General features: G+C 37.5%; 1 protein-coding gene across 5 annotated transcripts in view; it reads right to left on the bottom strand.

Moving 5' to 3' along the window:
• The window catches only part of CA10 (carbonic anhydrase 10), a 619,793-nt gene that overhangs the window by 375,135 nt on the left and 219,268 nt on the right, over positions 1 to 25,390 (bottom strand). For all 5 annotated transcript variants that reach the window (XM_059998257.2, XM_059998253.2, XM_059998254.2 and 2 more), the window contains one exon: positions 2,339 to 2,481. In XM_059998257.2, the coding sequence (XP_059854240.1) occupies positions 2,339 to 2,481 (143 nt within the window). The remainder of the gene's footprint in view (positions 1 to 2,338; positions 2,482 to 25,390) is intronic.

Below are 25,390 nucleotides of genomic sequence, written 5' to 3'. Positions count from 1 at the left end.
TGGCAGCTTGCCCAAATTCTACAAAACCTCTCAATCTTTTAGAGAGGTTTTTAAACCTTTTAAGTTGGCTACACATTTCTTCAAGGAAAAACTAAATTCAGAGCCAGTGATTTGAATCCTTACTTCTAAAATAAATCTCCAATTCATTAAACACCATCTTTTAATAGTTTGCAAACATGATTTAGCTATTGTCTATCAAGTTTAGGCATTACATTACCAGTTAGTTTATCCAACTACCATCTATATTTTATATTTTCCACCTTTCACAAATGCAAAGGAAATAATCAAATGGTTCTCAGCTCTTCAAACAGCTGACAACACAAAGCATGCCAGATATAAATATTTACACCATCAAAAGTAAATGTTTCCAAAATTCCAAACTCCAAAGCATTTGAAAATTGATTTGGATCAGGTATACTTTACTAAATTGAAAATATACTTTTAAATCACATAACAACAAAAAAACACCAAAAGATAACATAACTTATGAATGATTTTTAACTCCAGCTATCTCTCATTCTCTTCTTTCCCAATAAATTTTAGAGAGAAGCTTTCCTGAATTAGTTTTTTTTTATTTCTTTCACATCAAGATCTTCCTCTAAGATGGTATGATGGAAAATGAAACTTGTATATTCACTGTTTGTGTTAGCTTGCTACCTTTTCCATCCCACTCCCTATGTGCTTTTTACCTAATAATGCTTTAAATCCTTGTCATACTCTTACGAAAAAATCCAGTTCCTTAACATGGCCTCAGGATCTCGCCTCTGCCTTCTTCTTCCATCCTTATCTCCTCATCAACCCCTCATAGGTCTCTGTGCTTCAGCCTTGCTGGCCATCTTTCAGGTAATTTCTGGAATTCAGGTACCACCCTTCCTTCTGCTTTGTGTGTGTTTACTTTTTTTCATTTCTCAGTTTGCCTAGAATACAGTTATGCCCTCCATCACACTCTCCAAGAAAGAAAGAGTGATTGCATACTCAAAATTGCAATTTGCCCTTTTTATATACTGGTCAGTGAACCTATACATGCTCATGACTTGATTTGAATGATTCAACTTTTTAAAGAGAGGTATATGTAGAAGCCAAGTCAAGTTCCTTTTAGGGTTTGTAAAATAAAACTGTAATTGGAACAATAATTAAGGTAGGTTAGTTTTCTATACGATCAGAACAATAAATGTCATGAACTTATATAGGACCTTTTTACAAAGGTGCTTCCTAAGTCATATTTAAAACAGCACACAAACACTACTTAGCTAAATAGTCTCAATCACATGCAAGATCCTTTAAAACTTGCCTTGTGACCTAAGTCAAAGTCACTAACAAAATCTTGATAGGTCATTCGATTTTTCAGTGCATGTGTGAAAATTATGTGATAAGAAAAAAGTACAACATATATGAAGGTGAAAAGATTACTTACAAACTTGTGGTAATTAAGGTGAACAGACTGCATAAGGGGAGTAGAAAGCAGAGCCCAAGGAGCCCAACCCCTGGAGAATCAGCCACCAGCAGTAGTGAAATTTATCCAAATTTTAACCCCAGGTTCTTGCACACAAATGATTTTCCATTCCTCTTGAGTTCACAACAGCTAAATCACTTTCAAACACAATTTTCTGTGTGTGTTTTTTCCACCTTCAACAATCTACTCAACAGTAAGGGTAGCTAAATATAGATAAACCAGAAAAAACAAAAAAAAACAAAAATGTTAGATTCCAGTGATGAGGAAACCCCATGGACATTATGCTCTTCCACAAATTAAGGAGGAGCTCATCATGGGGGAAGGAGAGGGAAGAAGGGATGTTGATGTGAGAATCGAGAAGCATAGTTCAGCATTTCTGTGCAGGAGCTATGATTCTTAGCCAGCAAGCCATAGTAAAATTAATTATTTACTTTCTTATAAATCATCTAATGTGATTTTTGTTTGTTTTTCCTTCCAGGATGATAAATGTCTGAGTTTACTTTTGTTAATTTTTTTTTCACTTTGTTGAGGTTAAAAGAAGCCCCAGTAAAGAGGTTTCTGAGAGGAAGAATTTTCCCAGCATGATATGCAGGGGAGGCAATGCTGTTTTCTGACTTTCTTTCATGAGCTACCAAGGGATAGGACTTCAGGCAACATCCAGGGAATACAAAGAAGTAATCAGAAGCATGAGGGTTTGACTAGGTAGAGAGAAAAAGCATGATTTACACATAATTATATTTGCTGGCAATAGGCCTGAGGTCTGTGATGTTACTCCTGGGTAGAAAGACAAACTCATCACAGAGATCAAGGACTGGAAGGCTGGCTTTCAGAATCAGCATCTCTCCCTGTCCTCAACTTCAAGATGGAAGCAACATGGCTGCTTACCTTCCTGCCCCCAGTGTTGATGCGAAGGGGCGTCAGAAAGGGGTCGAAGATCATGTGACTAGTCTCTATATTGACTGGTGACTGCCGTTTCCCCACAGAGCAAAGATTCCAAGCTGAGTTCACCAATCCCCAGAAAGAAGGAACTAGAAACAGAAAGAAATTTTAGAATCAGGCTGGGGAAACAATGTAAAAAGAGCTATGGCACAAAAGTCATAAAATCAAAGAGAGCCATCCAATGTTTCCCACACATAGAGATCCTTGGGTGTCATTATGGCAGTTTCCTGGTCTGAATCTTGGTCAATTTCTCTAACTCTTAGCTTCATGATGTCTTAAGATCAGATTTTGTTATTTTTGACCCATTGATTCTGTGGCCTCTTTGATGGGTATAGATAGCTAGCATTAATGACTTAATAAGAAGGTGGCATAGTCCAGCCACATCATCTTTTCATATTGAGGTACACTAAATATATAGCAACTCCTGAGTTGATGCTCTGCTTTTCTGTTTGGCAGGAATGATATGGGAATCAACCTTGTTCTAGATAGAAAGTTTTATAAGCTTTTCAAAGAAGTAGCATTCAACATATATAAAGTATTTATTCTGCTGAGGGAGTGAATTATTTTATGACCCCCTATCAATGCCAGACAGGAGCTTGGCAAGTTGACTTAATGTACCATCAGCTGAAGAATGTGTTCATTAATAAGCAGAAAAAGATGGCATTGAGTGCAGAGTGCAAATATCCAAAGGGAAATCATCCACTCATTTTCAGTGTCACATTAAAGAATCTATTAAAATAAATTTCTGGACAATTTCCAGTCCTATTTTCTTCTGTTTGAAAAAGTTAGCAGAGAAGTGGGGTAGCCAACCTACTAATTTTACATCAGTGAAGATCAGCGACTATATCTTCAACATTTTCCTGCCCCCTCAGTATCTTTATTGAGGCTTTAGATCCATGTGTCCTTTATATGCCTCTGAGATTGTATGATCATCATTCAATCATCCATGCACAGCATCTATCAGCAGTCCAGTGAGCTCCTATTGCATGTCCAGCACTGGGTTATGCTGAATTTTGAAGAAGGCAGATGCATGTAAGAACAATTACCACACTGGGGGTGGGGTACAGTATGAGGTTAAGTCAAGTGTATATGAAACTCTAGATGAGGGGCACCAAAGCCTGCAGCAGTGGAAGTGGAAACAGGGAGCGATTCCTACAGAAGATGAACCTAACAATAAAGTCACAACCCTCTCAAATGTACATGTCCTCTCAGGAACTCAAATTTAATACAACCTTTAATTTACAGCAGCCATTATTCCTTCCCACATCATGGATGGAGAAAACTGAAGCAAGAGAGGTGTATGGCAAATACCTGCCAAAGATACTATGAAAGAGAGAAGTTTGGGGCTGGATGGTATGTCTAGTCCCATCTAAATTCAAAATTCTATAACCCTTTTAATTGTTATAGGAAATTATTGGGCAGAAGTGATAAAAACAAGTTCCTTAGAGTCTTAGAAGAATATTTCAACACCAAAATAAGGTGGGCTTCATTGTGAAATATGGCAAATAACTTAATTTGGTTTAACCCCTTGGCAATAAGCCTCTGGTAGATCCACCCCCTTTAATTAAAAAGTTTGAATTGACTTTCCAGCTATAACAGATTTTCAAAATGGCAGCAATGGCCAGGGTTACAGAGAGAGAAAGAGAAGGAGGAGGAGGGGAAGGGGAAGTAGATAGAAGAATATGTACATGTGTTTCCTTGGCACTTTCATTTCCCATCATTATTTAAGCTATTTTATCTCTGCAAGTCACTTTATCTTTAGAAGGTACCATGACCTAGCAAAATTACAATATTTAAGGAAGCTCTTGCATTAAAAATGTATTTAAAAAACATAAACTTCTATCATCTATAAAATGCTCTTTTAAAATCACTGACTTAATTTTAGACTTATTCTTCAATCATTTCAAGTTTATTATAAAAATAAATCCTCCATCAGTGCATGTTCTTACCTGTGATTTTCAGTGATGCACATAAACATGGCAGATGTGAGGATGCCAGGGATACAGTCATGGCACTGCCACAAATTAGCTGTGTGCCCTTAGATAGCCATTTATTTCTTGGGCCTTGGTTGGTCTCTATGGCCTCTGTTGTAGGCTGAATAATGGCCCCCTCCAAAGATGTCCACATCCTAACCCCAGAACCTGTGAATGTGTTACCTTACATTGTAAAAGGTACTGGACAGAAATTACTAAATTACTTGAGATGAGTAGATTATCCTGGATTATCTGGGCCCAACATAATTATAAGGGTCTTTTTTATGAGAGAGGTGAAGAAGGATCACAGAAAAAAATTAAGGATGGAAAGAGAGGTCAGAGAGGACAGAAGATGCTGGCTTTGAAGATGGAGGAAGGGAACATGAGCTAAAGAATGCAGGTGGCCTCTACAACCTGGAATAGGCAAAGCAACAGATTCTTCCCCTAGAGCCTCCAAAAGGAACACCAGCCTGCTGACACTGATCTTAACCCCATGAGACTCATTTCAGACTTCTCACCTCCAGAACTCTAAGATAATAAATTTGTGTTGTTTTAAGTCACTAAGTTGTTATTATTTGTCACAGCCACAATAGGAAACTAATACAGCCCCTTTTATCTTTAAAATCCTGTGAGACAAGAACCTCTTTGACAATCAGGCCATCTATGATGTCCTGGGGGACCTTCCCTGGAAGGCAGATTCATAATAAACATAGTAAGAGATGATACATATTGTATTTCATATACTCCCATGAAAATTATTAACAAAAATAATCAAATCCTATAAATGGATTGCCAGACTGCAACATGGGTGGGCAGATGCTTCTGTGCTTTACAAATAAACTTCACACCCCAAAAGTACCCCCATAAAAACACAAACAGCAAAAATGTTATGTGAACGTCTGATTTGCTTTTATTGGGCATGGCATTCTTTATGACAAATAGTTTCAGGGTTTTACATACCCACTTCACTATCGAGGCCTGTGTGTCTGGTTCTAACCACTTGCTTAGACAATTGAGGAATAACTGAGAAACACTCTTCCTTGCTAATCTGTGACCCTCATTAGCTCCACTCCTGAAGAGGTATCAAAGTTTATTCATCACTGGATTGCTCATTTTAAATCAGCCATAAATTAATAGTCTTTCAGAAATAGAAGCCACCTTAGTGGTCATCTAATCTAAATGAATAAACAAAATTAAGGCCATAAAGGCAGATAAAGTCCTCAATCCAAGACCACACACCCAGGGAGAGGCAGGGAAGGACAGAGTAAGGACTGGTACCCAGGTCTCAAGACTCACAGTGCTCTAAATCCCTTCAACCCCAGCAGGCTTCATACATGAGCAGGTAATTAGAGTCAGAGTTTCAGAGTTAAATTGTTGTTATGGCCATGGAAGACTTTTGCTACCATTTCTCTTTTGGTAAATCAAGAGTAACATTAATGCTTAGTCTCCAGTTAAAATAAATTTCAAGTGCAAAGGTTTAAATCAAACTGCTTTAAATATCAATCATCCCAAATAAAGTTAGGATTTTTAAAAAGCCATTCAACTATAGCTGGGTAGAAACAAGGCTTCAATTCAGGCAAGATAAGATGTGTTTGTGTCTCATCTGCAGAGCCTCAAGGAGAGCTAATGGGGATGACTGCTCATGAAGAGCTGAACTAGGCAAGGTTCTAGTCCAGATGAAAGAAGTCAATGCTCTTAGAATCATTGTTATGTGTTGGGACAATAATTAAGGTGTCTAGTCCACGGACCTTAGGTGCCGAAAGGGACCAAGAATAGGTCTACAAATGTCATGTAATCTAGGTTCTAGGGAAATGCTATAGGAGGAAGGCTGTGGAAACAGAAGCATGGAATTCCCATACTTATTAGAGCATGGGAGTGAGCCAGTAGACTTTACCTTCAGAGCAAGGCTGGACAAATGAACTAAGGTTTCAAGATTTAGAGTAAGAAACTCTCCCTCTGGATTTGTGCAGAACTCTGTTATCCCCACAATTCTAATATGTAACTATGCTCCATATTTTTGATCCTTCAGGTTTATAAACTCCCCATGTCACCCCTGGGAACAGAAGTGACTTTGTAGAACGCTATGGCACTGCTTCTATTTCCAAATTTAGAGAATCATTGCTGAATTATTTTTTTCTTCATTCCCATGGTTGTCCCAATAAATCAAATTTTTAAATTTTCTGTCATTTTTTTTAAAGCATCAGTTATTATGGTTTACTAGCTAATGCGGTGTCTTTTTCTAGCTTGACTGATACAACTTATTGTTGAGAAAAAATGTGAAAAAGTAAACTTGAGTGAGAATTACTCTAATTAGTAAACAACTGGTCTGAAATGTTTGAATGGCACCATCTCTAGAATCCTTTTCACACAATCTTTTAATTTACATGTAACCTAAAATAGACACCTGACTTGGATATTTTTGCAAATTAATTTTCACAGAGACTAAACAATGGAACTTAACTGCTGCATCACAGCTATGTGTCATCTTGCCAAAACATTTCCCTGTGGCAATGCTGTCATTGTGACTATAAACTACAAAACCCAATGGTTTCTTGGCTCTGGGTCCAGTGAGCTATGAAAATGCTCAGTGACTGATTTCAGCTACGTAAAACATAAGCCTTGGAAAATTCAAAACCTATCGGTTGCTTATTCAAAATCAGTGAGACAAAAAGCTCAAGTTTAGCTTATTAACACATGGTAACCCTCAGACAAAACCAAAAAAGCTCCTACTAAAATAAGAAATAGTTTGAGAGAGCAATGAACTAGAGGGATCAAGTTTGATACTGAGTTAAAATTTGTCTCGATGACATTTGTATCCTATAGAAAATGCTCCAAAGTCAGTCTGAGCTTTTAGACATCCTCCTTGTTCATTTGTCCTGAGTTGTCATTTGTCGTCTCAGCAGAATTTGCAGAGACCATGCTGTTATGGCAAGGAGTTTGACACTTGGAATTAATTCATGCAATTTATTGACTTGCTAAATCCTATGGAAACAATACAAACTCAAAAAGTGTTTATTGACAGCCTATTATGTGCCAGACATTAGGCTTGACACTGTGAATTCATGCAGCAAATATTTACTGAGGACCTACTCTATGTGCCAGGCATTGCCATCAGTTCTGGGTAGTCAGTAATGAATAAAACAGATATGGTTCCTGCTCTCATAGATCTTGCAGTCTAGTAGGGGATATGGGGGATAATGTTTATCTCCAAGTTTATATACGCGTATCTATGTAATTAGAACTATTTGCAAGTACGCTGTAGAAACAATTAAAACAGTAATGAAATATAGAATATAGTATGGATTGGTGAGATAACCTAGGTAGAATGGCCAGGAATAATTCCTCTGGAGGTGACATCTAACAAACCCTGGAAGGACTGAGAGGAGTTGCTTCTGAAGAGTGGCAGGGGAGAGGGTGTCCAAAGAAGAGGAGAGGAGCAGGTCTTGGCAGAGAAGAGGCTGATGTGTTTAAGGAGTGGAGAGGAAGAAAGTTAACCTGAACTAGATGAGCCAGATGAGAAGAAAAGTGAGATGAAATGAGGTTGGCCAGGTAGACCAGGGACAGGAACTTGCATTTTACTCTAATGTATTAGAAAGCAACTGAGAATTTGGGGCAAGGGAGTACCATGGTCTGATTTATGAATTAAAAGCCTTGGTTGGAATACAGCCAAAAGTGAGCTTGCTTACCCTTGGAGTAGTTTGAGTAGGAAAAGAATTGGTTTCTAAGCAACAGTTGGGTTTTTATGAGAATTTAATCCTATTGCTTTGGGTTTGTTTAAATTCTATCTCAAAGGGACAACTAATTGAATGTTTTAAAAACTATTCTCTTCAACACACGTTCCAATAAAATAGCATTTTCCTATGATGCAACTAGTGCATTACAAGTAATCATTTGAAGCAAGGAATATTTTCATGAAGAGATTCAGCTAAGGCAATCTTTTCTAGCTTTCAAGCAATAAACTAAGTTCCCAACTTTTTGGCCAAAGGAAAGCAATTGCAAGTTGGGAAAACGAATACTGGCATAAAACATATTTTCAGTGAATTCAATCCTTACAAATAAAGGCTTCTGCTTCAATATAGCCATCTCTACTGTAGGGTTATAAAGCATATGAATACATTTAAAATAAGAACTCATATCTTTTCCTTGTTCTTTTCCTCACCAGAGCTGATTTACTGTCATTTTCCCTATTCTCAACTCTAATAAATCTCCACTTTGAGCCATTATTAATGAGCATGTTTGAAATACTCACTGCTGCAGGATTTTTGGCCCCTTTCTGATTTCAAATTTATATCATAAGGGGAGCTGGCTTTGAATAACTCCTTTGCTGCAATTCCTCTTCCATTGTTGGGACTCTGATTCATATTACATGGAGGGCTTCTAACTAGAGCTGCCCATTCTCTCACTTGGGAATCTCTAAAAGGTTGGAAATATCCTACTTAATACATAATCATTAATTTGTGCATTCACCTAAAAAATTAATGGAATATCTCCTATGAGCCAGATTTTTAAAAATGCTCCCACTCTAATGAAGACCTCTAATTGTGGGAAGACAGGCAAGCTAACAAATCATGCTATAATAAAACATGAGTTATAATTAAGGTGTGTGAATATTAAAGTCTAAATGGAGACAGGGGAGTAAATTGACCCTGACCCTTTCCTCAAGTGATGGCATCAGCCTTCCTAGCAGAGGAGACGTTTGAATTCATCCTGAAAGTATGAATAGAAACTACAAGCCATACAAATCTTATAACTAGTTAAAAGACTAAAATTTTTCTAGAAACTGAGACAAATTATTGCTGGAATTTGAATAACTTTTATGCAGGGAGATTTTAAGCCACTGGATCTTCTGACTTCCTCAACTTGGAGAGTTTGTATTACATAGGAGAAAGACCATGAGCTACCATATCCTTACCATGCAACCTTGAGCAGGGGGTTAAACTTCTATAGCCTTAGTTTCTCCATCTGTAAAATGAAGATGATACTTCACAGAGTTGTTGGGAAGATAAGTGAGAATATGCTTATAAAAGGTCTAGCATAGTGTCATTTCTATAACAAATATTCAATGAATGTTGGAGAAGGATTACCATGAGGGGATGTTGGGGAATGGTGTGGCCACCAGCTCTGTGATCCCACCACCATAACATTCCAGAGATGAAAAGGGTAAAGTTTCCAGGCAGGAGTGCGGAAGAGGGGAAGGTTTCAGAGGCCCACACATCCCAACCTGAATTCAGAGCAGGGAGCAGTCTAGGTCATAGGATTTGTCTCTCAATTTCATACTTTTAATGAACCATGTGAAATTATTTCTTGGATCTATAGCTCTCAACGTCTGGATGAATGGAGAGAGTTAGCAGTGATATGGGTCACCCAGCATGGTTTTATCTACAAAGAAAATAATTTTAATTTAGCTTTTGGAAGTTGGTGGATTATTTGTTTGTATAGCAGCTCCATCCTCCTGTTTGGGATTGGTTCTAATATGCTAACTGGCTTGCATCCCTGCAAGCACATCAACAGAGGGTGAAGTGAAAGGAAGGAAGGGGGAGTTTTCATTTGCTGATCAGTCACCATAATCTCTGTGCTAGGAACTTGACATATCTTATCTTGCTTAATCCTCCCCACAATTCTGTGAGATAATATTAACTGTTACTTTGTAGATGAGAAAAATAAGACTTAAAGAGGTTATATGACTTTCCAAGGTCACTTGGCCAGTAAGTAGAGGGACTAGAATTTGAAATCAGTTCTTTTCTCTAAAACAAAGAAATAACAAGACAAAGGAAGCAAAGTAATGCATGTGTAGTAACATATGAAACAATACACAGGCATATAAAGCAAGAGGTAATCATCTCACCCTCCTTCCTTCCAATGACAGCCCTGAGGTAGTTGGTGTGAACACTTTATTAGGCATCATTCAACATCTTTCACTATGCTCATACAAACATATTCAAGTACCTATACACAGAGAGAAGTTCTATTTATAAAAATAATTTTTGTTTCAAGTAACAATATACCATGAATGCCCTCTATGTCAGTCCTTCGTAGAGCCACTCATTCATGTGAAAGGCTACAGAGCTGCTGTAGTTTGAATGCACCTAACTTTTCTAAACCATTTCCTAAATGAAAGACATTAAGATTGTTTCCATCTTATTTTACCATGAAAATCAATGTTGCAGTAAATAGCCTCAAACATATACTTTTCATACTAGTAGTATTGTTTAGTCAAGGTATGTACATGCTTTATTTTAATAGATGCTGCCAGGTTACTTTAAAAGATACTGGCAGTGTCTATAAATATTTATGTTCCTAACAGCTATGTGTGGTATGTCCACTTCCCCATAATCTCCATAGCACTGAATGTTATTTATTTATTTGTTTGTTTATTTACTTATGGCAATCTAATAGGAAAGATGGGATTTCACTGATTTAATTTGCATTTCTTAACTACTGCCATGGTTGAGTATCTTCTCATATGCTCATTAGCTATTTGCATTTCTCTTCTGATCCTATTCTTCATGTATTTTTCTCTGGGTTATTTGTGTTTTTCAAATGAGTTTTACCTATCTTTTGAATTCTAGAAATATTAGCCCTCTGTCACATGCTATAAACATTTTCTCCTAGCCTATTATCTAGCTTTTAAGCTCATTTTTTGGTATTTGGTTATCTAGGGATTTTAAAATTTTATATGGTTGGATTTATCGATCTTTTTGTGCACAAGCTTTCTCTGTTTTCTCTATTATTTAATATTGCATATCTAACTAGAGTGTTTGTAAGTATTTTCCTAAATATTAAAAAAATATTTTTACTGTTATAGTTTTTACAATTTTATTTTTAAAATCTATCAGAGATTAATTTGTATATACTTAGACCACAATCTGGGGTCTAAGGTTTTCCCAGATATAAACTGAATAATGCCATTATTATTTATTAAACAAACCATCTTTTGTGACCAACTGAGTGTTACTTTTATCACATATTAAGTTTCCATATACATTAGATTTGCTTCCAGTCTTCCTGGATTATTCAACCTATATTTATATTCCTGTGTCAGTGCCATATTGTTTTGAGTATAGTTACAATTTAAGGTCATTTATAAGATCAGGCTTCCTGATCAAAAAGCCTGCTCTCTTTCCCTGCTACCTCTAAAGGACTATACATGCTCCAGGGAAACTTGCTAGGATTAGTGACCCTAGGAATTTAACTGTGTTAAATTCTGAAAAATTCACCAACATGTTATTAGACAACAATTTCCTACAAATTCAAACATCTGGTGAAACACTTTTAAAATCCTGCAAAACATGTGGATATCTTGAAATACAGTGTCCCTTATCCATATCTGTTTGAGTATGTAAACATCTCCCTCTCTTTTTCTCCCTCTAATTCTCACTCTCTCTATATGTGTGCACAAAATTACTATTATACAAATTTCAAAAGTAGGTAAATGATGAAAGCCCTCTTGCCCAGATGTATGTGGAGATCAGTCGCCTTTTACAACTTCTCAGTGTTCACATTTGGGTAATCCTACAGAAATCTCCAGCCGTTCCAGTCTGTCTTGGTTTTGGCAGGTATTTAAGGCATTTTCTTTACCATTTGCAAAAATAAGGGCTCAGTTATCTTCATATTACATCAGGAAAAATAATCTTTGTGCTATCCCTGAGTCTTGGGGTCCAAACACGATAAAATTGGTCACTAAACAGGGAACAAAAACACACATATGATCTGTTGGTCTTTTCCCAATTCTGTACTGGGATGGATTGTCCAATAAGCCTGCATGTATTTTCTGTTGAGATGCTAGATTTAGCTTTCTTTGACATAGTGACTTCTACCAACACATTTAACTTCTCTTCTTAATTTTCCTATTTGACTTTGGCATCAACATGCTTCCTATTAGCAGGCAATAAAACATGCAGGCATCTCACTAACTGTAGCTCTCTATCATCCCCAAAATCTTGTTAAAGATCAAATCTGGGTGAATTCTTTGCTTTCAAATGATTTTTGTCCAACCAAGGTACCACTAGCCTAATCCAGTTCCCAATGCCATGTACTTTAGTTTTTGTAACAATTCCTTAAATTCCCCAACTCCAGGGTAAGTTCCACATTACAAATGATATGAGAGCTGAGCAGACACAGAAGAACCATGACTGGAAAATAGGCTACATCTCTGGTTCACAACAGAATTTAGTGCACAGCAAGGGTCAGGATTAGATTACTCAAGATCTGTGTTGTCTTGTATCCCTAGAGCTCTGATTCAATGCCATCATTACACCCTCAGTTCCCATTCCAATCCTTGGCACACTCAACAACTCAACAACTACTAATCAAATGTGTAGATAATTAAATGGATGGATGGATGGAAGAAACTGAACTATGCTGTCTGCTTTGCGTCTTATTTTCTCCCCGGTGCTTGTCATATTATAGTTCTTCAATACAGTTTGTGGAATGAATGGATGCACATCATTCTGTTTCATTTCCAAACCCTCAAAAATACAGTGTGCTCATTCCTACTTCTGGGCTCTTTTCCCCTGTGCTTCACTGAGGTATAATTGACAAATAAAAATTGTATACATTTAGGTTGTACAACATGATTTTTTTAAGGTGTACAATGTGATGGTTTGATATACATATACATTGTAAAATGATTACCACAACCATAGTTACCTTTTCTTTTTGAGGTGAGGACCCTTAAGACCCACTTTCTTAGCAAATTTAAAGTGTACAATACAGAATTGTTAACTATAATCACCATGCTGTACATTAGATCCCAGAATCTATTCACCTTATAAGTGTATGTGTGTGCTCTTTGACTTACATGTTCCCTCTCTTCAGATCCTGGCAACCACTGTTCTACTCCCTAGTTCTATGAGTTTGAATTTTTAGATTCCACATTTATCTTCTTTTCTCTCTTGACCTTCCCCTATCAAATCCTATACATCCTACAATTCCTAATTTAAATCCCAATCCCTCCATAAATCATCCTTTACTGGTTAAGTCATCACTCTGGATTTCTAGAGAAGCTGGTTAGATGCCACATAATTTCATATTTAATTACACATGGTTACATTGTTCAATGTTTTGTGAATTCATTAATATCATTTTCTAAGTAGAAGTAAGCACCTCAAGATCAGAAACTTGAACATAGCACAACACCTGATTACAGGGCCTAGACCTATAAAAGATAATTCATGAAGTGATTGTTCAAGGTGAAATCTCTCTAAGGAACTTTTAAAAATAATTTTTATTAGAGTATAGTTGATTTACAATGTTGTTTTAATTCAGGTGTACAGGAAAGTGAATCAGTTATACATATATGCATATCCACTCTTTTTTAGATTCTTTTCTCATATAGGTCATTACAGAGTATTGACTAGAGGTCCTTATTAGTTATCTATTTTATACAGGTATGGTTTAGGGTACAGGTTAGGGTACAACAACGTTTTAGGGTTAGCGTATGTGTTAGGGTAAGGGTTAGTGTTAGTGTATGGGCTGGATTAGGGTACAGGTTAGGGTAAGACATCGGGTAAGGGTTAGGGTTAGGGTTAGGGAACGGGTACGGTTTTGGGTACAGGTTAGGGTACGACAATGGTTTAAGGTTAGCGTACGTGTTAGGGTATGGGTTAGTGTTAGTGTACGGGTTAGGATTAGGGTATGGGTTAGGGTAAGGCATCGGGTAAGGGTTAGCGTTAGGGTTAGGGTTAGGGAACGGATATGGTTTAGGGTACAGGTTAGGGTACGACAACGGTTTAGGTTTAGTGTACATGTTAGGGTAAGGGTTAGTGTTAGTGTACGGGTTAGGGTTAGGGTACGGGTTAGGGTAAGGCATCGGGTAAGGGTTAGGGTTGGGGTAGGGTCAGGGTTAGGGTTAGGGAACGGGTAGAGTTTCGGGTACAGGTTAGGGTACGACAACGGTTTAGGGTTAGCGTACGTGTTAGGGTATGGAAATCCCAATCTCCCAGTTTATCTCTCCCTCACTTTCCCTCCTTTTAACCATAAGTTTGTTTTCTACATCTGTGACTCTATTTCTCTTTCATAAATAAGTTAACTTGCACCATTTTTTTTTAGATTCTACATATAAGTGGTATCATATGATGTTTGTCTTTCTATGTCTGACTTACTTCACTCAGTATGACAATCTCTACATCTATCCATGTTGCTGCAAATGACATTATTTCATTCTTTTTTATGGCTGAATAATATTCCACTGTATATATGTACCACACCTTCTTTATCCATTCCTCTGGCAATGGACATTAAGGTTGCTTCCATGTTTTGGTTATTTTAAATAGTGCTGCAATGAACATTGAGGTGCATTTATCTTTCCAACTATGGTTTTCTCTGGATATATACCCAGGAGTGGGATTGCTGGATATGCTAGTTCTATATTTAGTTTTTTAAGGAGCCTCCATACTGCTCTCCATAATGGTTGTACCAACTTACATTCCCACCAATGGTATAGGAAGGTTCCCTTTTCTCTGCACCCTCTCCAGCATTGTTTGTAGATTTTTTGATAATGGCCATTCTGACAAGTGTGAGGTGATAGCTCATTGTAGTTTTGATTTGCATTTCTCTAATAATTAGTGATATTGAGCATCTTTTCATGTGCCTCTTGGCCATTTCAATATCTTCTTTGGAGAAATGTCTATTTAGGTCTTCTGTCCATTTTTTGATTGGGTTTGTGTTTTGATCTAGAGCTGCATGAGTTGTTTGTACATTTAGAAGATTAATCCCTTGTTGGTCGTTTCATTAGCAAATATTTTCTCCCATTCTGTGGGTTGTCTTTTCATTTTGTCTAAATGTTCCTTTGTTGTGCATAGTTTTTAAGTTTAATTAAGTCCCTTTTTAATTTTTGTTTTTATTTCCATTACTCAAGGAGGTGGATCAAAACAGATATGGCTGCAATTTATGTCAGAGAGTGCTCTACATATGTTTTCCTCTAAGAGCTTTATAGTATCTGGCCTTATATTTAGGTCTTTAATCCATTTTGAGTTTGTTTTTGTGTATGGTGTTATGGAATGTTCTAATTCTATCTTTTACATGTAGCTGTCCAGTTTTCCCAGTACCATTTGTTGAAGAGACTATTTTTTCTCCATTGTATAGTCTTGCCTCCTTTGTCGTAGTTTAATTGACCATAGTGCATGAGTTTACCTCTGGACTTCCTATCCTGTTCCATTGATCTGTATTTCTGGTTTTGTGCCAGTGCCAAACTGTTTTGATGACTCTAGCTTTGTAGTATAGTCTGAAGTCAGGGAGCCTGATTCCTCCAAGTTTGTTTTTCTTTCTCAGGATGCTTTGGCTATTCAGGGTCTTTTGTGTTTCCATACAAATTTTAAGATTTTTTTATCTATTTCAGTGATAAATGCCACTGGTAATTTGATAGGGATAGCATTGAATCTGTAAATTGTTTTGGGTAGTATATTCATTTTGACAATGTTGATTCTTCCAATCTAATAACACGGTATATTTATCCATCTGTTTGTATTATCTTTGAGGTCTTTCATCAGTATCTTATAGTTTTCTGCATACAGATCTTTTGCCTCCTTAGATAGGTTTATACTTAAGTATTTTATTCTTTTTGATGCAATGTTAAAATGGATTGTTTTTAATTTATCTTTCTGCTCTTTTGTTTTTAGTGTATAGAAATACAAGAGATCTGTGTGTATTAATTTTGTATCCTGCAACTTTACCAGATTCATTGATGAGCTCTAGTAGTTTTCTGAGAGCATCTTTAGGATTTTCTATGTATAGTATCATGTCATCTGCAAACAGTGAAAGTTTTACTTCTTCTTTTCCAATTTGAATTCCTTTTATTTCTTTTTCTTCTCTGATGGCTGTGGCTAGAACTTCCAAAACATTGTTGAATAAAAGTGGCAAGAGTGGACATCCTTGTCTTATTCCTGATCTTAAAGGAAATGCTTTCAGCTTTTCACCATTGAAAATGATTTTTGCTGTGAGTTTGTGGTATATGGCCTTTATTATGTTGAGGTAGGTTCCCTCCATGCCCAATTCCTTGAGAGTTTTTATCATAATGGGTGTTATATTTTGTCAAAACCTTTTTCTGCAACTATTGATGATCATATGTTTTGTTTTTTTTTTGTTTGTTTGTTTTTTTTATGGTACACGGGCCTCTCACTGTTGTGGCCTTTCCCGTTGCAGAGCACAGGCTCCGGATGCACAGGCTCAGCGGCCATGGCTCACGGACACAGCCGCTCCGCGGCATGTGGGATCTTCCCGGACCGGGGCACGAACCCGTGTCCCTTGCCTTGGCAGGCGGACTCTCAAGCACTGCGCCACCAGGGAAGCCCGATCATATGGTTTTTATTCTTCAGTTTTTTTAATGTGGTGTATCCCATAGATTGATTTACATATACTGAAGAATCCTTGCATCCCTGGGTTAAATCCCACTGGATCATGGTGTATTAACCTTTTAAAGTGTTGTTGGGTTTGGTTTGCTAGTATTTTGTTGAGGATTTTTGTGTCTATGTTCATCAGTGATATTGGCCTATAATTTTCTTGTTTTGTGGTACCTTTGTCTGGTTTTGGTATCAGGGTGATGGTGGCCTCATAGAATGAGTTTGGGAGTGTTCCTTCCTCTGCAGTTTTTTGGAAGAGTTTCAGAAGGAAAGGTGCTTAACTCTTCTCTAAATGTTTAACCCAATTCACCTGTGAAGCCATCTGGTCCTGGACTTCTGTTTGTTGGAAGTTTTTAAATCACACTTTCAAGTTCAGTACTTGTGATTGGTCTGTTTATATTTTCTATTTCTTCCTGGTTCAGTCTTGGAAGGTTGTACCTTTCTAAGAATTTGTCCATTTCTTCTTTGTTGTTCATTTTATTGGCATAGAGTTGCTTGTAGTAGTCTTTTATGATCCTCTGTATTTCTGTAGTGTCAGTTGTAACTTCTCCTTTTTCATTTCTAATAATAAAATTAGAAATCAATAAATATTTGAGCCTTTTCCCATTTTTTCCTGATGAGTCTAGCTAAATGTTTATCCATTTTGTTTATCTTCTCCAAGAACCACCTTTTAGTTTCCTTGACCTTTGCTATTGTTTTCTTCATCCCTATTTCATTTATTTCTGCTCTGATCTTTATGATTTCTTTCCTCTTACTATCTTTGGGTTTTGTTTGTTCTTCTTTCCCTAGTTGCTTTAGATGTAAGATTAGGTTGTTTACTTGAGATTTTTCTACTAAGGGAATTTTAAAGAAAAGTATTTGTGTTTGAAAAGACACCAGCAATGAAGTGGATTTACTAATATTTTGATTCTTCTCACCAGCTGGTTCCCTAACATATGCCCAGCCTTATGAAGCCCTTTGCAGTCCCACTAACATGTCTTGCCTACAGTGGTTCCACTGCCTAGAATGCCCTTCCCAATAGCCCATGCAGAGAGCACTTTCTCATCTTTCAAGATGAAGGTCAAAGAGCCCTCTCTAGGAAGATTTTCCTATCTGTTACTCCCTCCACTCTCCAGTCTTTTGATGGATCTCATGCCGATATTTGTGCAACTAGGGAACTCTTTTATTCTAATACATCTTGTTGCAATTTTATACATGTATGTCTTCCTAATAAATGGACATTTTTTGAAAACAGACTTCTGTCTCTAAATCACCATTGTTATGCACAGTGCCCAGTATATAATAAATTCACAGGCAATGTTGTTTGAATTTTAAAAAAGGATAAAAAGTAGTGAAGACTTGATATACACTGGTGGAAGAACAGACAAAAGGTGAGGAGTAGGGAGGACTACATTTTACTGAGCATCTACTTTGTGACAGTCCCAGTATCAGGCATTTACTCAGGATGTGTATTTAATGTCTGATCACTCTCCCCAAATGAAGTGGGAAGATAAGTCCAAACCTATGGATACGGTCTTAACTATCTAGGTTGTGGAGTATGAATACCAGACACAATTAGGGTTTGATGGTATTCTTATCAATGCAAAAATCCAAATTTGGGTTACCAAAAGGAATAAAGAAAAAAGAATGGTTCAAGATGAAAAATCAAAGGAAGAAAGTAGATAAGTGAGGAGACTTGCAGTAGGCAGTAAGAAGAGGAATAAATGAATTTCATGAGTCAGGCAGTGAGGAGACAGAGAAGCATTTTATTCATTTCTATGTCCATGGGCATGGTATGCTCTGAACTTTCAAAAGTATAGCCTGGGGCAGAAATTCGATCCATTTCTTATACCAATCATGGAAGGTAGATTGAAGGCTGCATCAAATGATCATATTGGAAAAAGAAGTAAAGTGGTACCACCACAGGAGACCATGACATTGGTCAATATGGCTTTAGAACATAAAATAATGTCTACCCATGCTGGTACTTATGTTTCCATCTTTAAAGACATTTCTCATTTTCACAGAGCATTGTACAAAGATTCAATTATAATGAATGTAAAAGTGCTTTGAAAACTGTTACACATTCCTAATTTCTTAACTATTCATGTTTAAATTGCAACATGCTTACAATGACCAGTATTTTCTTGTTCAGTAGGGTCTCTGCATTTCAGTATAATTTTTCTCTCCTGGCAGTACAACTCAGGTTCACGTACTAAATACAAGGAATAGATCTTTGTTGTAATGCTTGCTCAAACAGATAGCATGAAGGCTGGCCTTTTCCTTTATCATCATTTAAGGCAAAGTGCGGTGCTTAATAAACCATGCTCCAACTTATGGCTTCTCCAGGAGATCCATGGCAACACAGCAAAAGAAATTCATGATGATCTGAGTGAAGCATTCTTTGAGACTGATCCAGCTTAGAAGGCTCTCTCAAATCAATGGCTTGAGACATTAAAGTCCGAAATCTTTTGGGAATAATGAGAATATGAATTTTCCTCATTATTGTTGGTAGCTCCCTGGTCTTAGTGGAGAAGAACTCAAAGTGCCCAGAGGAAACACCAGTTCATAGTGACAGGAGATTAAAATAGCATTTGAGTTTTAAAGGCTCAGATGCCTAGGAAAGTTAGCAAGGACTTTCAGAAATATAATCAGAAATATACAGTCATAAATATAATTAGCAGTGAATAGATCCTTAAAAGTTTTCTCTGTAAGCAGCCTGAGTCTCAACTCCAGTTCTGGCCATCACTTCCTGCTTTTGTCTATGCATTGGGAAATCAAGAAAAATCAGCAAAGCCCTCACTTTTGCAACACTTTAAGGCTTATAAAGCATTGTCTCAAAACACACGGTTCCACTACTTTCGATATAGTAGTACAGAAGTTCATTAACAATCTGGCAGTTTAACAAAAAAACACTGTGCAAAGTCTGGGTCATCAAACAGAAGAATGTACACCCCCTTCTCTCAGAAGGATGCAACTCTTTACATTTCTTTGATCTCCTGGAAAGCAAGAAGTAAAACCCAAGTCTAGAATTAATCAGAGGTGATGGATTACTGATAGCTATGAACATATACCAATGGAGCCTGAGTGTAATGATGAAGTGTTAATTTCAGGGACTAGCAAGAATCTATGAGCATAGGAGGCACTCAGTTAATATTGGTTCAGTGAGGAAATAAGGGAATAGCTTAATGTTTGAAAAGAAAGGAATCAGGGAAAGTTGGTTAAAGGGTCAAAGGTCTTTATAGGATGCTATAAATGAAGAGTTGGCCTAATGGTTTATTATTAAGCACTACCTCAATTCTAGGCCCTGTTCCAGTTTAATCCTCACAACAGACTCATCATGTGAATTATCCCAATTTAACAGGTGAGGAAACTGAGGCTCAGGGAAGTTAAGTTTCACAGCCAGTAATAAGTCAGGCCTGGATTCAAAGCCAGGCAACCTGCACCCCTTAAATTCCATGTGATCTCACTCACCTTGATTCTTGATCTTTAAGTAAACACACCAATCAAATGCTGTCAAAAGAGCTGATTAGGGACCTCATACCAAATAAATCTGTGTGGGATTCAGGGATCTGCATTATTAACAAGCAGCCCAGGTGCTTCCAATGCAGGTTGCTCATAGACCATAAAAATTGGAAAAAGAGAAAAACAGCTGATAAAATTAACATATATTGGGAGAAAGTAGGTCTCACAAATTTACAGCAAGGTGACCTGAATAATGATAGATCAAAGGAGAAAAGCATATCAACCAAAGGGTTGATAAGAAAGAATAAAACAAAGAAACAAACATCCACATTTTGCTTCCTGCCCTGTCACATGAGAGAGGCACAGAAAGGTGTTTCTTGGTGGGAGTAGCAATATTTCACCAGAACTCACTATAGCCCTCAATGTTATCCACCTTCTTTTGTTCTAATTCCTTGACCACCAAGCAAACCTCAGATAAACATTCCTAAATGTTCTAATCTCAAAACAGAAAAATATTGTTTTTGATGGTAGACAGAAATAGTTCAGCTATTGGGGCAGGGATTGGGAGTGGGTTTCCCAATTTCCTCATTATAAAGTAGATTACCATGACAAATTATTCATCATCCTGTGCTATTTTCATAAGAATCAGAAAGCCCCAAGGGCCAGATGATCTGTGGACATACCAAGAATATTCTGTTTCTTGATTTGAGAATCTGTGTATCAGACCCTAGGCCATGAGGGTTTGACCAACATGTGGCCTCTGACAGGCACTGCCAGCAACCAGGCCACACCTCCCACCTTACCAGAAAAGAGTCCACACTTATCATTACTTTAGAAACCATAAACTGTATTTAAAAACCAAGAATAATTTGTGACTAAAGATGTTCACCTGAACATAATTTATAACAATGAAGCACTGAAAACAATCTAAATATGCAACAATAGTAGGGAAAAGTTTTAGTAAATAAGGTGCATTCACATAAAGAATATTTATGCAGTCATTAAGATAAATTTTTATATAGAATATTGTTTCAAATATATAAAGCAATGTGCAATGGAGGGGAAAAATAACCAAAATGTGGATAGAAGTTATCCCTGGATAATGCAATTATAGGCAAATATTAATGTATATGCAACTATATTCATATGCTCCAAGCTTTCCACAATGAGCAGGTAGTACTTACAAAAAAAAAAAAAATTAAAGACTGCTTATTTGGGCCAAATTTTAATCCCCCCAAGAATTTTATTCTTATGAACTGAGATTAATTGTCTTATAACATCTGTTTTCAGCATGGGAACGATAAAGAAAGACTGTCTGCCTCCTTGCATCCACTTTCCAAATTTCTTGGCTGATGATCTGGACATACCCAGGAATAAAATGCAGGTGATAAGCCTTCCCCTTGTAAGAAAGGAGAGAAACAGTCATCCTTAGCAATTGCCAAACAGGAGACATGAGAAGCCTCAATATATGGAGCAAGAATCCTTTCCTTTCATCCCTGCCCTTAGACATGAGAAGTTAATAGGGATTTAGTTAATTGGCTGATTTTTATCCTAATTGGCTAACAAATCTATTCCAATTTCAAGAAAAACCGAAGAGGAGAAAGTAACAACAGGAGGCTTCAGCTGCTAATGGATGTTTAAAAGAGACTGCATTTTATGTTTCAGGAGGTCTGAGGTCCTTAGACTCAGAGCATTAGCTTCCCAGAAAGTGGGGACTCCATCAAGGAAGGGGTAAGTGACCCTGATGGACACCCCAGGCCTTCCTGCCTCCTTGAAGAAAAACTGAAACTTATGGCACACATTCGATTTTGTTCTAGTACTGATTTCAGCTTAAGCAAATGCAGACTCAATTCTTGACTGGGAATAGAAGATTCAGCAAAGCTGAGGCCTGGTACCATGTGAGCACCAGGGCCTTCTGAAAGATGCAAGTTAAGCTCATCGCAACTGAATTTGCTTTCTTCCCCCACACCAATTAGGTCTACCATTTAATGTAAGGATTAGCATCTCATTTCCTGGACTGTCATCCAAGTCTCAGAATTAAATCGCTTTGTGGTGCTAGCCTTCTGCAAAATTTTGAGGTAGGCTAAACTGGTTTTCCATATCTTTTCACCTGTCTTTTAAGCCTCATTCTGCCCTGTTCCCTTACCAGGTAGTCTATTTCCCTTCCTCACTTCCTTTCAGACTACCTCTCCTGCTCCCAGTAACAAGTGTTATTTATAGCCTGAACTATAACTCAGCATTTATGATCAGAAACATGCAAACACACTCTTAGGAGGGGTGGCAGAATGCTTGAAAATGGTGCTATATCAGAAATTCAGGTCAGATAAGAACTGTATCCAAACTATCCTAAAATTATGGCAGGAAAAGTAAAAATAATAAAAACAGACAAAGTAGAAAAGAATAAGGAAAGAAAGGCATATGGTAAGAAGAGGTAACATACCATCAACACCGACCTCAAAACCAACTGACAAAGGTTTCAAGGCTCAGGCCATCCATCATTACAACAAATGAAAGGACTCCAAGGACAGCAGGCTGAAGAATCCAGAACTTATAAAAAATGAAGAATGAAGTATCTTCTATGTTTTTCCCTTTCCATTGCTTCTGTACATCTTTTTAACCTCCTAAAAATCTAAAATAACCATCCACTGAGAAGTCTCACAATATTTCTCCCTGATTCCCTTTCCCTGCATTCATCTAACTGTTTTATTGCCTCTGGTACACTGGGGCCTTGTTAATGTAGCTTTCAAGACACTCCACTCTCAGGAAGCAGCCTCTTTTTGGGGCTTATCTCTCACTGCTCTTCTTCATGCATCTTGGCCTCCAGCTGAACAAGAACTCTGTCATTACCTGTGTGTCCTGGGGCTTTCCTCTTTCATCATACCGTGCTCTTTTCCTACTCATTAAAATCATACTCATTCTCCAAGGCTGGACTCAAGTATATCTTCCTTTGGGAATTTCCCAATGCCTCTTTCTGCCTCAGGAAGTGGTACTCTCTTCTTTCTCTGAAATTCTGTTGTATCCAATGTCTCTCCTATACCACTTCTTATAATATCTCATAATAGTGGCAGAAAGCATGTTTTTATGTCCTAATGTTCCTCGTAACTTATACTGTGATAATGGAATATCAACTGATCGATGAATGAATGAGGAATCCTGACCACAAATGCTGAGTAAATGCTACACCACACTGATGGATCTTTCTTTTATTCTTGCTTACTCCCTTTTGCTCTCTATGCACACATATATATACTCATGCATTTCTGCTAGTGAGAATAGTTTAGATATCTTAATCGATAAGTAAAAGATTGATAAGAAGGTAAAACAATAAAAGAAACCCATAATGATTAGTGCTTCCGTTCTCTCAAATAGAATAGATCTTTATCTACTTAGCCTTTAGAATATAATTATTTATGAATTTCTTTATATTGAATCCACCTTGTTCCACAGAGGGCTTTGGGCACTTTTTACAATGCAAAATCTTGACTTTAAGGTGCATCTTCACATGTCAAAAAATAAGTCAAAGACTTTGTGTAGACTTTTTGAGCCACCTTTTTCTGTGAGGCCGTGAATGACTGGAAGAAGCAGCCCAGATTTCTGCAGAGTGGTAAATGGGAGGACCTCATTAAACCTAATGGAGGTTCACCTGCCTAAGGTTTGTAAACAGAGCACATGTTATCATTGGTGTAGACATGACTTTGTGGGTCTCTTTGCAAACTATATTAGTGCTGTGCAAATATTCCCACTCAGTTGTAAAGGCACATTATATGCAGGGAAATTATTCTCCCAGCAAAGAGACAGATGTTTAACCTCACTTAATATGACACCATAGTCTGAATCCTTAACATTAGACAGGGGTCCTTTTTCAAGCTAGGGTAAAATTGTATGTGCATATTTTAACAATACTCTGTAGCATAAAGTCATTACCTCTTTCTAACTAAAAACTTTCTGCGCTTTCTTTCAAGCCCCCCTTGGCAATGTCACTTGCAGAGGCCATGGTGCACCTAGCAGAAATTGGTAATCATGAGATGATGCAGAAAGTGTCTGTGATGACATTTTTCAGCCTCTCTAAGAACTTTTAAACATTTTGGTTGCAAATTCCTGCAAAATAACATAGCATGACTTACTTTTAATTGTATAAGAGTCTGTCCCCAGAAGAATATGAAACATGTCTTTTCCAAAGATACTAGGAAGGCTTAAGAAATTCAAGGAAAATGGTAGGTGGGGTTTAGAGCAAACACACACATCTAGAACTATTCTTGGGGGCTTTGGCACACAAGAAACATATCCATCAGTCTGCTAGTGGTGATCAGGGATAACTCTCCTTCAGAACTTCAAACAGAAGGGGCCCAGGAAACTGAGCTAGGCCTGAATTTAGGCACAATGGAACTTCTTTTAATGTAGAGATGGAGCAACAATCCCGATAATGCTGGAACTTAACATGAGACGCCCACCCGTGTGAGGTTCTTGCAGTTTCCAGCCTACCTTTCTATACTCTGCCTGTGGTGCTCCTGCTGGGCGTCAATAGACTCATTTGTGATTTACCAGCTCACTTCTGTAGATACTGCTTATAGGGGGATTTAAAGGGAAATGTGAAGGACCCACTCCTTCTGGTTTGCATCCTGTTCCTTTCAGCATTACTTCAGGAGTGGGGCGTCACTCTGGCAGCAGCAGTTGATTCCACTTTGCAGGTCTCCCTCCCACACTTCTAGAGCCAGCTTCATCACACCCCCTTTGAGATACCAATACCAACCAGCTGGCAGCACTCCCCAGAGGTCTGGGGTCCCAGTTGGCAGGAATCTCTTATGAGCTCCAAAGCCCTCAACAGCAAGCCCTACTCTGAGGCCCCAGTTTGGTGGCCTCCTCTGCTAGGCTTCTAAATTCTCATCCCATCTTTCTCTCTGTTCTCCCAGTCCTGGCCACTAGCTTATTTCTGTTATTATGACTCCTGTGAAACACAAGGGTTCCTTTTTCCCTTTCCAACTCTCTGATTAAACAATTATTTTATGTTAAATTATCTTTGTTGAAATGATTATGTGGTTTGTATTTTCTTAACTGGACCCTAATTGATATTTATTACTTATAATGGAGTTACACAGACTTTTACTATATTGTTGATATTATATTTACATTCTGGATGGTGTATTCATGTGCTAAAACCATACGGGTAATCAATATAACCATCCTGAAAGATGTCCATGATACACTGAAGTGATAAAAGCAAATGCTTTTATAATTGGCAGGCA

This window comes from Delphinus delphis, chromosome 19 (assembly GCF_949987515.2).
Source record: "Delphinus delphis chromosome 19, mDelDel1.2, whole genome shotgun sequence".
NCBI classification, from domain to species: domain Eukaryota; kingdom Metazoa; phylum Chordata; class Mammalia; order Artiodactyla; family Delphinidae; genus Delphinus; species Delphinus delphis.
This window is presented reverse-complemented; position numbering and strand designations above follow the sequence as displayed.